General features: G+C 48.0%; 1 protein-coding gene across 4 annotated transcripts in view; it reads right to left on the bottom strand.

Moving 5' to 3' along the window:
- Positions 1-13,452, bottom strand: part of DLG5 (discs large MAGUK scaffold protein 5) — a 104,274-nt gene extending 90,822 nt beyond the window's left edge. For all 4 annotated transcript variants that reach the window (XM_064145466.1, XM_064145468.1, XM_064145467.1 and 1 more), the window contains exon 1: positions 13,013-13,452. In XM_064145466.1, coding sequence (XP_064001536.1) covers positions 13,013-13,313 — 301 coding nt within the window. In that variant the 5' untranslated portion in view covers positions 13,314-13,452. The remainder of the gene's footprint in view (positions 1-13,012) is intronic.
- Positions 13,453-13,717: the final 265 nt, after the last annotated feature.

Raw genomic sequence — 13,717 nt, 5'->3', positions numbered from 1 at the left:
TTCCTTGCCCTTTAATGTGTATAAGTTTGTGTGCCTCAGGAGTGCATATACATAACAGGTCCCCTAAGACCAAATCACCAGGAAAGGACACCAAACGGTCAGTAAAGCTAAGAAGCCTTCAGAATGTACTGCATGTGAAATGAAAAAACACAAGGACACCAAAAAAATGAGAACAAAGACTATCTAGCCAAATAAGACTGCCCTCCATCAGCCAACAAAGGTCTCTTGAAATCACTGAGACAACTAAGCACGCTTTTAGTGATTTTCTTTGATCTAGAAAAGAAAGCATTTTTAACACTATGAATTCTACAGAAGATGCAGCTATTACCCAACAACTGACACTAGTTAAAATTAAATCCAAGGCCAAGGTCTCATGATCTAATCTGCAAGGTCAGAAATCCTAAAGCCCCAATGATTCCAAGTCACCTCCTCTCACTGCCACAAGGCTGGGGAATTAGTCTTTAAAACTGTAAAGCTCTAATCATGACACATACATTATCCTTCACAAGCTATCATTTTACCACAATGTGCTATGAAATTATTTTAGCAATTACTGTGGGTTTGTGTCTTTCACAGTCATGATAATGTATGCAAACATACTTCAGCAAAATCTTAACTTGGAGTTGGTGGTTTCATGTTGTTTTGGTGGGGGGAGGGGGATGGGTTTTTGTTTGTTTGTGCTTGGCTTTATTCTTTGTTGATTTTTTTTTTGGGGGGGTGTTTCATTTTGTTTTTTCTTTATTCTTCTCTTAAATGCACTGTAGGAATGACGTAGGTTATTTTGATAAAAGAGAACTGGTCTTTCAAAGTTCCAGCTACTTTACCAAAAATTTCTCATTGCAAAAGCATGTATTAAAAATTTCTATGCATACATGTATGCACAGAAATGCATTTGATGACATGAATCCACAGAACATTTTATGTGGATTTCTTACAGCAGCTGCAGCAGCTTTCAGGTACAATCTGGCTCATATGTCCATGAGAAAGCTAAACAGACTCAGAGCAAAACCAATAAACTCAACAGTGTATTGTCATTAATGCAGGCTTGCTGAAGAAAAAGAGTACCCTCCAGAGATGCTGAGTGTAGCATCCTCAAAATCCTTACAAGAGAGTGCACTGTATAGCAGAGCATGTGCAGTAAATTGCTCATCACTGTAGCCAAGTAATAGCCATGCTGCTATAGTCCTTTCTGTTAAGAGGGGGAAAAACTATGAGCACTGTCAAGTGAAAATGTTCTAAGTGAATTCCTTCCTAAGAAGACCTCTTTTGTGATTCTGAGGGGCTTTACTACTGCTTTTTGTGATGTTATTATTCCTAAAATTTGGGTTATACCTACACAGCTTATTCCAAGTCAAGGCCAACTCAAGAAATGCATGATAGAGCAGCTGACAACACCAACCCAGGTGAGTAATTACAAGGAAAAGCCTGCTGTTGTTTAAGGTTTGCCAAGGTTTTTGCTTTCTTTGAGGGGTGAGGCTGTGATTTATTGGGTTTTTTTTGCTGTTGAAGATTAAGTTTCATATTATTTTTAACTACACCTACTTAAGTCAAATGGCCTTTAACAAACTGAAAGAGCAAATCTGTTAGAAGTACAGATAAAGGCTAAGCAAGCTCCCAAATAACAGCAGTCTTCTCATATAAGCAGTCAAAAGGGAAAAAACAGACTGGACATTCAAGATTATTTTAATATTAATAAGTCATACCTGGTGGTTTTTTGGTGATGCACATAGCCTCAACGAAAACCTTTTGATAAGTTGATTTCACTACCATTAAACATATACACACCATCTGAAAAACAGACTATCATCACAATCTAAATGTAGAATAGATCTCCTTTAAAATCTTTGTGAATGTTCACAAGATCATGTACAAGGTGCTTAAGAAAACTTTAAAACTACATCACAAGAAGATTTCTTGAAAGAAGTCACTAAAACCACATCTGTCAATATCCTGTCAACTTCTCGGTGAACAGCTCCCCACAGCTCAGTCAACTCCTCCTTCTGCAAAATGTGGAAGGAAAACAACTTGAAATTATATTACTGCTCCAGAACAGCAAAATCACATGGTTACCCATATCTCTTCCTAGAGTTATTTTTCTTTAACAGTATGCAACAGGAGAAAGTTATACAAAAGAACAAATAAGAAACAACAATCCAAAAAGGAGATAAATAGCTTTAGGATTAGAGATTTACACATTATTTTGCTGTGTGGAAGTTGAGCCAACTGTATTTTGTAATTTTGATAAGGATAGGTTCCACACCAGCTTTATTAACCCAAACTAAAAGTTGTGATGCTTTTATAGAAAACCATATATACTTGCTGCCTTGTCTGTCTCTAAAGGAAATAATACACTTGAAAAGCAAGGACACTAACATCAGCAGGACACAGCTCATCTACACCAAGCAAGTCCAGAATTTCAATTACATCAATCCCTAGGATAATGCCTCTTCCTACAGTACAGCTACATTTTCCCAAACTCCATTTTGAGCACTGTTAAGAAGCAAACAGCCATTAGCCTCAATCTCTGAGGCTCAAACATACAAGCAATACTTTACTGAAGACATGGTCCAATTCACACAGCTTCGCACGCAAGGCGTGGACCCCACCAACAACTGCACGTGCCTAACTTGATGCGTGTAAGTGGGGATTACTCACATGCTGGAAGGTAAGTACATGAATAAGAAGCATGCTCATGAATCAGCAATTATATGCAGGTAAAATAGAAAGGCAAAGTAAAAAGAGATGGGACAAGAAAGTAATTATAATGCATTAATAATTCTACAAGTGAATGCTCCCAACTGGACGGTACAAAAGCTAAGTAGGAAGTTTAAAGAACGCTGGCTTGGAGTGTCTGGGGTGGGGAGGAAGAGAGAGCATTCATTTATCATGCAAACACAATAAATTGTCAACTATGTAAAACGTCTGCCCAAACCCAACCTTCAGATTGCCCCCCTTTACCCAATCCCCCCAAAACTCCCCAGCTGAAATACTCAGTGGCTTTACATTCCTGCTTGCTTTCTCTAGTTATAGACCACTTGCAAAGCTTCCAAATTGCAGACACATACAACTTTTAAGGTTGGAAGTGAACTCTCAGATCAAGTCCAACCGCCTGACTAGAGTTCCCCATCTCACCCCTACTACCGCACCACCGCCGCTCACACTGCTGCCCACGGCCTGCCTGCCTGCCCGCCCCCTCCGCTCACACTGCTGCCCACGGCCTGCCTGCCTGCCCGCCCCCTCCGCTCACACTGCTGCCCACGGCCTGCCTGCCTGCCCGCCCCCTCCGCTCACACTGCTGCCCACGGCCTGCCTGCCTGCCCGCCCCCTCCGCTCACACTGCTGCCCACGGCCTGCCTGCCTGCCCGCCCCCTCCGCTCACACTGCTGCCCACGGCCTGCCTGCCCGCCCCCTCCGCTCACACTGCTGCCCACGGCCTGCCTGCCTGCCCCCTCCGCTCACACTGCTGCCCACGGCCTGCCTGCCCGCCCCCTCCGCTCACACTGCTGCCCACGGCCTGCCTGCCTGCCTGCCCCCTCCGCTCACACTGCTGCCCACGGCCTGCCTGCCTGCCCGCCCCCTCCGCTCACACTGCTGCCCACGGCCTGCCTGCCTGCCCGCCCCCTCCGCTCACACTGCTGCCCACGGCCTGCCTGCCTGCCTGCCCCCTCCGCTCACACTGCTGCCCACGGCCTGCCTGCCTGCCCGCCCCCTCCGCTCACACTGCTGCCCGCGCCCGGCCCGCCCGCCCCCTCCGCTCACACTGCTGCCCACGGCCTGCCTGCCCGCCCCCTCCGCTCACACTGCTGCCCACGGCCTGCCTGCCTGCCCGCCCCCTCCGCTCACACTGCTGCCCACGGCCTGCCTGCCCGCCCCCTCCGCTCACACTGCTGCCCACGGCCTGCCTGCCTGCCTGCCCCCTCCGCTCACACTGCTGCCCACGGCCTGCCTGCCTGCCCGCCCCCTCCGCTCACACTGCTGCCCGCGCCCGGCCCGCCCGCCCCCTCCGCTCACACTGCTGCCCACGGCCTGCCTGCCTGCCCGCCCCCTCCGCTCACACTGCTGCCCGCGCCCGGCCCGCCCGCCCCCTCCGCTCACACTGCTGCCCACGGCCTGCCTGCCCGCCCCCCTCCGCTCACACTGCTGCCCCCGGCCTGCCTGCCTGCCCGCCCCCTCCGCTCACACTGCTGCCCACGGCCTGCCTGCCTGCCCGCCCCCTCCGCTCACACTGCTGCCCGCGCCCGGCCCGCCCGCCCCCTCCGCTCACACTGCTGCCCACGGCCTGCCTGCCTGCCCGCCCCCTCCGCTCACACTGCTGCCCGCGCCCGGCCCGCCCGCCCCCTCCGCTCACACTGCTGCCCACGGCCTGCCTGCCCGCCCCCTCCGCTCACACTGCTGCCCACGGCCTGCCTGCCTGCCCGCCCCCTCCGCTCACACTGCTGCCCACGGCCTGCCTGCCCGCCCCCTCCGCTCACACTGCTGCCCACGGCCTGCCTGCCCGCCCCCTCCGCTCACACTGCTGCCCACGGCCTGCCTGCCTGCCCCCTCCGCTCACACTGCTGCCCACGGCCTGCCTGCCTGCCCGCCCCCTCCGCTCACACTGCTGCCCGCGCCCGGCCCGCCCGCCCCCTCCGCTCACACTGCTGCCCACGGCCTGCCTGCCTGCCCGCCCCCTCCGCTCACACTGCTGCCCGCGCCCGGCCCGCCCGCCCCCTCCGCTCACACTGCTGCCCACGGCCTGCCTGCCCGCCCCCTCCGCTCACACTGCTGCCCACGGCCTGCCTGCCTGCCCGCCCCCTCCGCTCACACTGCTGCCCACGGCCTGCCTGCCCGCCCCCTCCGCTCACACTGCTGCCCACGGCCTGCCTGCCTGCCTGCCCCCTCCGCTCACACTGCTGCCCACGGCCTGCCTGCCTGCCCGCCCCCTCCGCTCACACTGCTGCCCGCGCCCGGCCCGCCCGCCCCCTCCGCTCACACTGCTGCCCACGGCCTGCCTGCCTGCCCGCCCCCTCCGCTCACACTGCTGCCCGCGCCCGGCCCGCCCGCCCCCTCCGCTCACACTGCTGCCCACGGCCTGCCTGCCTGCCCGCCCCCTCCGCTCACACTGCTGCCCGCGCCCGGCCCGCCCGCCCCCTTGGCGGCGTTCCCTAGGCACGTTTAAATAGCCCGCGGTTGCTCCCGGCAGCACCCACGCCATGCACGTCCGCCTCGCTCCAAGAGGCTTCCGGCGGGACTGTGCTCCTACCCTGGATGCCGGTACCGAAAAGCCCCCGGCCCGCCTCCAGCTAGCAGCCAGTGCTTACTGGTACTGCTACTGAGACCACGCCGAGAGGGTTCTATAGGAGACTGCAGCATTATACACGAGGAGAGCGTTATGAGGAAGTGCTGCGTTATACCTGTCGGTGAGGTACTGCATTGTAGTCAGGTGCTCCTTTCCTATAACGTGGCATACATCCCCATCCCACACCGCAATGATGCACCCATATACGACCTCGCACCCCTCTGTAACACTGTGCTCAAACACAGAGGCTGTCGCCTATCTGCACACACCCAAGGGATCTGCTTCCCAGCATGGACGGAGCAGAGCACTCAGTCCACCTGGTTGCCCAGCTCAGCCCTTCGATATCACAGCATCGAGAGGGTGGTATTCTTGGGCAGTGGTCTGGTCTAAACCAAAATGCTACTAAGGGAAGAGAACTGCAGAATGAACAGCTTCCCACCACATTCTCCATCAGACGTGGAGTTGTATAGAAGTACATTGCTGTGTAAGGATGCAGTGTTACAGAACACAATGCAACACGGGAGTACCTAGTACACATTGTACCATGCGCCTCCTTCAACACTTCAGTAATTCTATCTTGCATTGACAATCATTAATATGCCAAAGGAACTCTAAGAACTCCACAATACAGCTCTTTTGGAAGAGCTGGGCTCCAACACTGAGGACGCAGGAACACCACTTGCCTCTTCAGTAGACAGCTCTTTACTTTTACGTGCTTTCATTACCAAACAATCAGCCTCAAGCCAAAGCTCAGTCAATGTGATGCTTCCAGCCCCCACATCAGAATGATTCAGTTCTAAATTATCATGGTTCAGAAAAAAAGCAGCCAAAGACTTGCATCTTGAAGGTCACAATGTTTCAGCACTGACTCCTCCATATAATTTGGAAAATCATGGAAGCCTATATGCCTCCAGTTCACTATTATAGCTCTTACCATCCAGTGTTAAAACTAACAAGGTTTTTCCATCTTGGTCAATATTAAAACCACTTGACATAAAAGAATTGTTTTATGTATAGCATATGAAGACTGTTCATATAAAAAAAAACCCAAACAAACCCCAAAATACAGGAACTAATTGCCTCACACTGTTAACACCAAAAACATGCTGGGGACTGAAAGCTCTGAAAAATTAAACTCATGTCTTTGAGATAGTACAGTCTAAGAACTTCTTTGGGGAAAAAAAAAGCATAAGTAGAAGGAATTTATCAAAACTTACAGGTATCTTTCTAACAACCAGAGGTTTGAGCAAGAAATTATAATACTGTAAATTAACAACAGGTAGGGTTAGGACTAAAAGAGAAAGATAAAAAAAAGTTAACAGGGAAGGGAAGCAAGGAAGAAAATTTAAAGAAACAAAGGGAAACAGAGGCTGAGGGAGCTGGGCTTGTTTAGCCTGGAGAAGAGGAGGCTCAGGGGTGACCTTATTGCTGTCTACAACTACCTGAGGGGTGGTTGTGGCCAGGAGGAGGTTGCTCTCTTCTCTCAGGTGGCCAGCGCCAGAACAAGAGGACACAGCCTCAGGCTGCGCCAGGGGAGATTTAGGCTTGAGGTGAGGAGAAAGTTCTTTACTAAGAGAGTCATTGGACACTGGAATGGGCTGCCCGAGGAGGTGGTGGAGTCGCCGTCCCTGGGGCACTTCAAGGCAAGGTTGGACGTGGCACTTGGTGCCATGGTCTAGCCTTGAGCTCTGTGGTAAAGGGCTGGACTTGATGATCTGTGAGGCCTCTTCCAACCCTAATGATACTGTGATACTGTGAAAAGACAGAATGTGGTAAAAGCAAGTAGGGAAAAAACCCACAAACAGCAAACAAACAAACAACAACAAGAAAACCAAAACAAGAAACCACACCACTTAACTCAACTGCAGGCTGCTACCAGAACTGGACAGCCCAGAGTCGCTAGCCATACAGTGCCTGTTGTCTTCAGTACCCAAATCTGAGGTCCAAAAACCTAACAGCAAACATCACTGATGAAAACTGCAGACAGCAGTGAGACCGAGAATGCTAATTAAATCAAGCTAAAGATGTGAACCTTTAAGACATGCAATCTTTAGTTTTGGCATATTAATAAGGAGTGAGTTACAGAAAGTTGTTGGCTTATTTTACTGATCGTGTTCGAAACTTACGCTTCTATTTCAGAATACTCATCCAAGTAACAAGCTAGAAGAACCTCTCAAAAATGTATTCATCTCTTGTTTTCCCTAACTTTGTAAGACAACCAAGTCTAGTATGTGTCCAAAGCAACTTGACAGCTCTATGCAATGATACCACAAAAAATCATTACCATTCATTTTACTCTGATGAAAATTAGGTCCCCGTGAGTTCACTGTGGCCAGCTTTTTTCCCCATCCCCTCTCTCAGCACAGCAAAAATGCAATTGAGAAGTACTGTCATTTCCTTCTTTGGGATTGAGCCTGCTTTCATTCACTTCTCATTAGCCATTTCATTGGGAATATCCCTCTAGACACCTGACTGAAATTTCCTGGGGTTTTTTTTAGCTGGGCAATGCCAAGAGTTAACACAAATGTGAGATCATCGGAAGACATGGGTACGGCAAAACTAGCACTGGGCATTTTCTCAAGTTTAATTATTGCTCAGCACTGCCTAAGATCTGTACTTCTCTTAACATGACTTTTGAACACTGCCTGATTTTTCATCTGCACAGTTTATACAATCCTGTAACAAGGCCTGTGAAGCTACCCCGGAAACTAATAACAGGTCTGGAAAAAGCCACACACCGTGCTCCATTTTTCCCACTCTTCAATGTTCAGCAACAGAAGGAAGTGTAAATGGTAGTTAATTGCAAAATTGTCAGTTCAGTCCTTGAGTCAATAAATTATGCTTTTACAATTCCTACTCATACTCTCTCCTTTCCCAGGGAATGCACACTTGCAGCATTATTAGTCATCTCCGAGTGCTTCTACTGTCTTCTTCCCTTACCTCACAAACAGCCTCTCTAGCTTCCCTTTCTGCATTTCCTCCTAACAGACACCACATCCCACCTCCACATCTCCCATCCTTACTCCATAGTCTCTCAGCTTCTCACTGGCTCAAGTTCTCACTCCTCTCACCATCTACCAGTCAAGGTTTTGATGGGATTGCTCAGCAATTTGTGGGTGACACGGAAGAGGGGGTGCAACAGAGGCCTCAGCCCCAAGGAGTCACACTCCCAGCTCCTCAGAGACAACCCTGGAACTACTGTTTCTTGTAGGTATCCTCAGTGTTGCCAGCAAGATTAGTGGATCCCAGCTCTCCATCTCCTAAATTCACAACATATTAGAGCTTGACTTGGTTGTTTGTTTAGGTGAGTTTTCTGTTTGTTTTGTTGGGTTTGGCTGTTTTTTTTTAATACATTGCAAGACTCTGCAATGTTTAAAAGAGAACTGTGACCAGATGAGATAGTCTGAAACAACTTGCTCCTTTTTATAAAGCAAAAAGAGGAAGCTGATATAGTCCTTTTGAAAAGCTACAAAAGTTAAGAATTCTAACTTTTCCCTACTCCTATAAGTGCCTACATTTAGGTTTTGGATTGGAAATTAACATCTCTAACTGAAGTCAGAAAAATAAGTCTTACTAAATAAAAGGAAAAATTTCCAAGTCAATCTACAACCACTTTCATTCTTTCCCCTTAAATGTCTTACTGAAAAAAAAAAAACACCACACCCCAACAAAGTCAGTTTAGAAATTCTGAAGTCTTTAAACTGTTAAATAAAACACTCCTGAAACCTAACATGCTCTGCTTTTAAACTTCAAAATGATGCTCAATCTTTACAGTTACAAAACCACTATGTTAAACTTACAGGCACATACTCACTGATGGCAGCTGTATGGGTACAAAATAATATACTAAACCGACTGCTAGTATACAACTGAAAATTGTGTACTTCTGAAACCAAAGCAAAGATTGAAGATAAAGCACCAGGAGCACCACTGTAGCCCCACAAGTTCATCTTAGGAAAAAATTCCCACCTTGCCAACCAAATCTGTCTTTTTCCTATGTTTTAAATATAAAAATGTAAATACAAAGCTTTAAACTATCTGAAGCAGTCTAAAGCCTACATAGTCTCATTAGATCTCTGGTACTTCAAAAAAGAAATAAAGGGCTAAACATCTCTAATAGTATTTGTCTCTATAAAGCATCTTCCACTGTATTCTCATCTTGGGCAAACTTTACCTCACAAAACCCAAAGGATATCAACTCTAAGAACGAATAATTATCTGCTTTGCAAGATATCCAAGAGATAATTAAATGTTACCAAGTCATTTATTTCCACATTAGACGGGATATGGCATTTCACACACGCATAATTGAGGTCATTTGCCAAACGAAGGATTTAATAATAATCCGTCAGTTCATCCCAAAATAAAGAAATAAAAGCACTTTGCATAGTAAAGAAATTAAATCACCCCCTGTGCAAAGTAATGGGGAGGTTTTTAACTGGCCAGGCTTTCACGTGGTTGGAGCCAAATTCTCACAAAAACATTGATACATACAAAGCAGAACCTAATAATCAAAGGTCTTATTCAAGAAAGTACTAATGTCTCTAACCACGACTGAGTGAAACACAGCAGACTACACTTTATCTCCTGCTTTGACAGAAAGTAGTTCTCTGCTTGATTTTTCACTCTGCTTACTGACACTGTTAGGCACAGAGTGTTCAAATCAGAAACAAAACAAATTTAAAACTATACATTTCACTGGAGAAACTGTGATCTTCAAAGCACTATATAAGCTTAGATTAAAACAAGCAATTACAAACTTCTATAGAGGACAAATATATCCAAGTAGGAACTGAATGGGGGGAAAACTCTAAAGATTTCTATTAGGAAAGTTCCTTGTACTGGTAAAGACAGTTATCTATACTGGAAGTGTTTTGGCAATTACTAGGATCTCAGTTCTTTCCCTTTAGCAGCCCTACTGCTTACTTCCCTCTACATTGCTTAGACAAATACTTAATAGTGTCAGCTCTACAAGAGCTGCTGGTATAAATAACAACCTGAGCTTCCATCTGAGTTTATATATCACCCTTAGAGTACAATAGGAGGTGATCCTTAAAATGAGAAGGAAGAAAACATAATAAAACAGGAAGTAATGGTACATATTAACACATACTGAAATGGAAGGAAACTCACTCCTTTGGTATAGAGAGCAGACTGTATGCTGACTCTTGCAACTGTGAACAAACTTAGGTTGACAATTACCTTCCCATTTCCACCTCAACAGCAACAGATCAGAAAAAGAAATTATCAAACAAGAAGTTATTGTTTACAAGTAATTCCTCCCTTAACAAGGGAATGTACTTCACGCCAGCCTCTTCTTCCAAACAACAGTCAAAATAAGTGTACTTTTGTACGATGTACTTCTTTTGTCAAATACTAATGCTAATTTAAAAATTAATTCAACTGGATATGTTCAATTAAAGTAAGTCTAAGATGTGCCTTTCAAGAACAGAGGCATTTTAAGTAATACATGCCGATGACTGTTTCGGGTCATCTCAGGTATTCAGAGATACGGAAACCAAGAGTTGTCCTTGCTACCTGTTTACAGTTTGCTGCTACACGAAAAGGAACTTGACTCATCAGCCTTCAACATCACCAGCGAAAAAGAGCAGAACTCCAAAGCAGCAAGTGAAGACAAGTGTTCAGACTTCCTACACCGAGGTACTAGAGTGAAACTCATTTACACCTGAATGCACATACAAAGAAGAACCTTTCCACCCCAGTTGCCCTTAGACATTAACTCTTTGCACAACATACTCAGGACAAACTCACACATAAGATTTTTCGGAGGTGTACAGTGGGCACATAAGCAGCCTCAAGACTTGTTAGCATGAGATCTCATCAGAGGGTAAAGTTGGAATACGTGCAACAGTGTTTTAAGGCTCAAGCTCTTCACCTTCCTCAGTGCATGAAGGTTCTTAAACTCGCTCTTAGCAATCTCCTATGTACTACTTCATAAACATGTTTACTGCAAAGGAAACAAAACCATAAATCTCAAATTTAGTTCTTTATTACTACTGATAAATTAAATAAATGATGTCAAGGAAACATCTTTCCCCACACAGATATTAAACTCAAATCAGTCTTATGAACACGTTGGGTCAAGGAGGATATCGTTCATTTTGCCAATCAAACTACTTTTCCCTTGAGAGCTCAGTGTTGGGAGACATTTTGCAACTCCCAACTTGTATTTTAAAAATAAAGAATATTAATAAAGCCAACATCTACTTCATTTTTTCCCCTGCCATTCATGTTTTACATCTCTGTTTTCAAGGCTAGGAAAGTTAGTACCCCAGTACCATTACTGTACCTTCTTAACAAGATAAGACCAAGCATTACCCTAATTATATAAAAACACGATGGGTCCAATCCTGAAAAGCAGTGAGTGCCCTCATCTCCCATTGATGTCAGACCACATAATGTTACGAGTGTTGACATCTATTGTTCAGTCCATTTTTGCCCCTCCTGTGAGGTCCTGCCATATAATCATTACAAAAGGCCATACACTGTAATATACTGATATAAAACAAAACATAAGACCCTCACACGTTGTTTTGTGCTTAAGAAACTCATAGCATCGAGACCATAACTGAAATAAGGGCAGATTACACAACTGCATATGCAAATACTGCTTTCCAAACAGAAGCAGCTCTCAAAGGGTTTTATGGTCTTAAAGAAATGGTATAGTTTGTAAGAGCCAAGACGCCCTACCAATACAGCTCCTTGTGTAAACAGGTAGTCAACCTGAAATTCCCAAATCTGGAAGGAAAAAACAAAGTAAGAGAGACCTCACATTTCTCTATCAGTCAGCTTAGACACACACTGGAAGAAAACACCTACACATCACCTAGACAAGAGATATTCCCTATCTATAACACAAAAACTCTCATTTACTTGAAGTATTCCTTGTCCAGTAACACAGCTGCACTTGCAAGGCCCTGTGTATCATCACTAATGCTTTTTAAATTATGATTACAAAGATACTGTCCATTACAAAGATACTGTCCATGTAAAAGTAAACTGTGATTTGGTTTGGAAGGGAATACACAGACCTATGGGTCAAATGCCCAACCAAGTTAAGAAGGAGGTTTATACTCGTATTCTTCTGCCGGCAAGTCAGCTGTTTTCCTGGTCTAACCACCAAGAACAGTTACAACACCACAGACTAAAACATGTGTTTGTCCGCAGAAAAACAGTTACAGTATTTATTCAAACGCGCATCTGCTGGAGTCCTGCCAGCCAGCCTATTCCGGCAGACTGGCTGCAGGAGGGAGTTACACAGCTCTGCCGGGTCAAGAAGCGACTCTTAACACCACCGGCGGCCCTAGAGGAGCTCAGGGGAGGAAAACTCTCTCGGGTTAGCACTCCCTTAGCCACAGGCATCAGGGAGTGGGAAGAGCAGCAAGAAGCAGGCTAAAGAAGTGGCTTCTCCGAAGAGCACAGTACAGCATCCCCAGACCTCTCTGGGACCAGTACCAGCGCGCTCGCCCGAAAAGGAAAGGGCCGGGAGCACAAAACAAGAGCCGAGAGCTCGGGAACAAGCACATTTAAGTTCCCCCCATCCCGCCAAACAAAACGGGACCCCCACTCACAGCCGTCCCGCTGCTTTCCAAACATCAGGAGGGGAGGCCCCGAGGGGCCCGTATTACCGAGCCGGCCCTCTGCCTCAGCGGGGATGGGCAGGGGATGCCGCTGTCCTCTTCCACCTTCCCCGTACCCCACGGCCCCACTCACCGGCAGTCTCGGCCGCCACCGGCGTCCCCGCCACGCCGTTCAGGTAGAGGATGGAGAGCAGGTGGGGCTGCGTCTTCTCCAGAGCCACCCGCAGATCCTGGAAGTGGTCCCGGTCTTTGGCCAGCAACAAGGCGATGAGCAGCTCGGCCTTCCCGCCGCCGGCCGCCTCCAGGTCGCGCAGGTCCCGGGGGCCGAGAGCGCCGGCGGCCTCTAGTAGCTCCACTACCTTATCCACCTCGGTCATGGCCTGCGCAAGGCTCTGACGGCACTGGGCGAGCAGCTCCTTGTGCTTCGGCTCCATGGCCGCGGCAGGCCGCCGCCAACCAAACTTGGCCCGCCGCGGCCGCGCACCACCGCCGCCCCCTGCCCCCGCCGCTCCTCCACCGCCACCTCCGGGGAGGCGCGGGCCGAGGCGGAGCGCTGCCGGCCGCCCTCCTCCGGCACCCCCGCGGCGGCCCCCGGCGAAACTTCGTCCCACGGTAGAGGCGCGGACCTCGGCCAGGACCTGGGCCGAGAGCGGCTTTGCTTCTTCCTCCTCCTCCCGCGCTCCCCCTAAAGCGGATGGGGGGCGAGCAGCTGTCGGGGGCTGCTACTCCTTTTCCTTCGCTAGCTGCCGACCCTCTCGTCTCCTTGCAGCTTCCCAACCCCGAGCGGCGTTAACAACTTCTCCTCTTCATTGCTGCCACCGGGAGCAGGAGCTACGGG

The sequence above is a fragment of the Pogoniulus pusillus genome, chromosome 6 (assembly GCF_015220805.1).
Source record: "Pogoniulus pusillus isolate bPogPus1 chromosome 6, bPogPus1.pri, whole genome shotgun sequence".
NCBI classification, from domain to species: Eukaryota; Metazoa; Chordata; class Aves; order Piciformes; family Lybiidae; genus Pogoniulus; species Pogoniulus pusillus.
The sequence above is the reverse complement of the archived record's forward strand: the minus strand, read 5'-3'. Positions and strand labels throughout refer to the sequence as shown.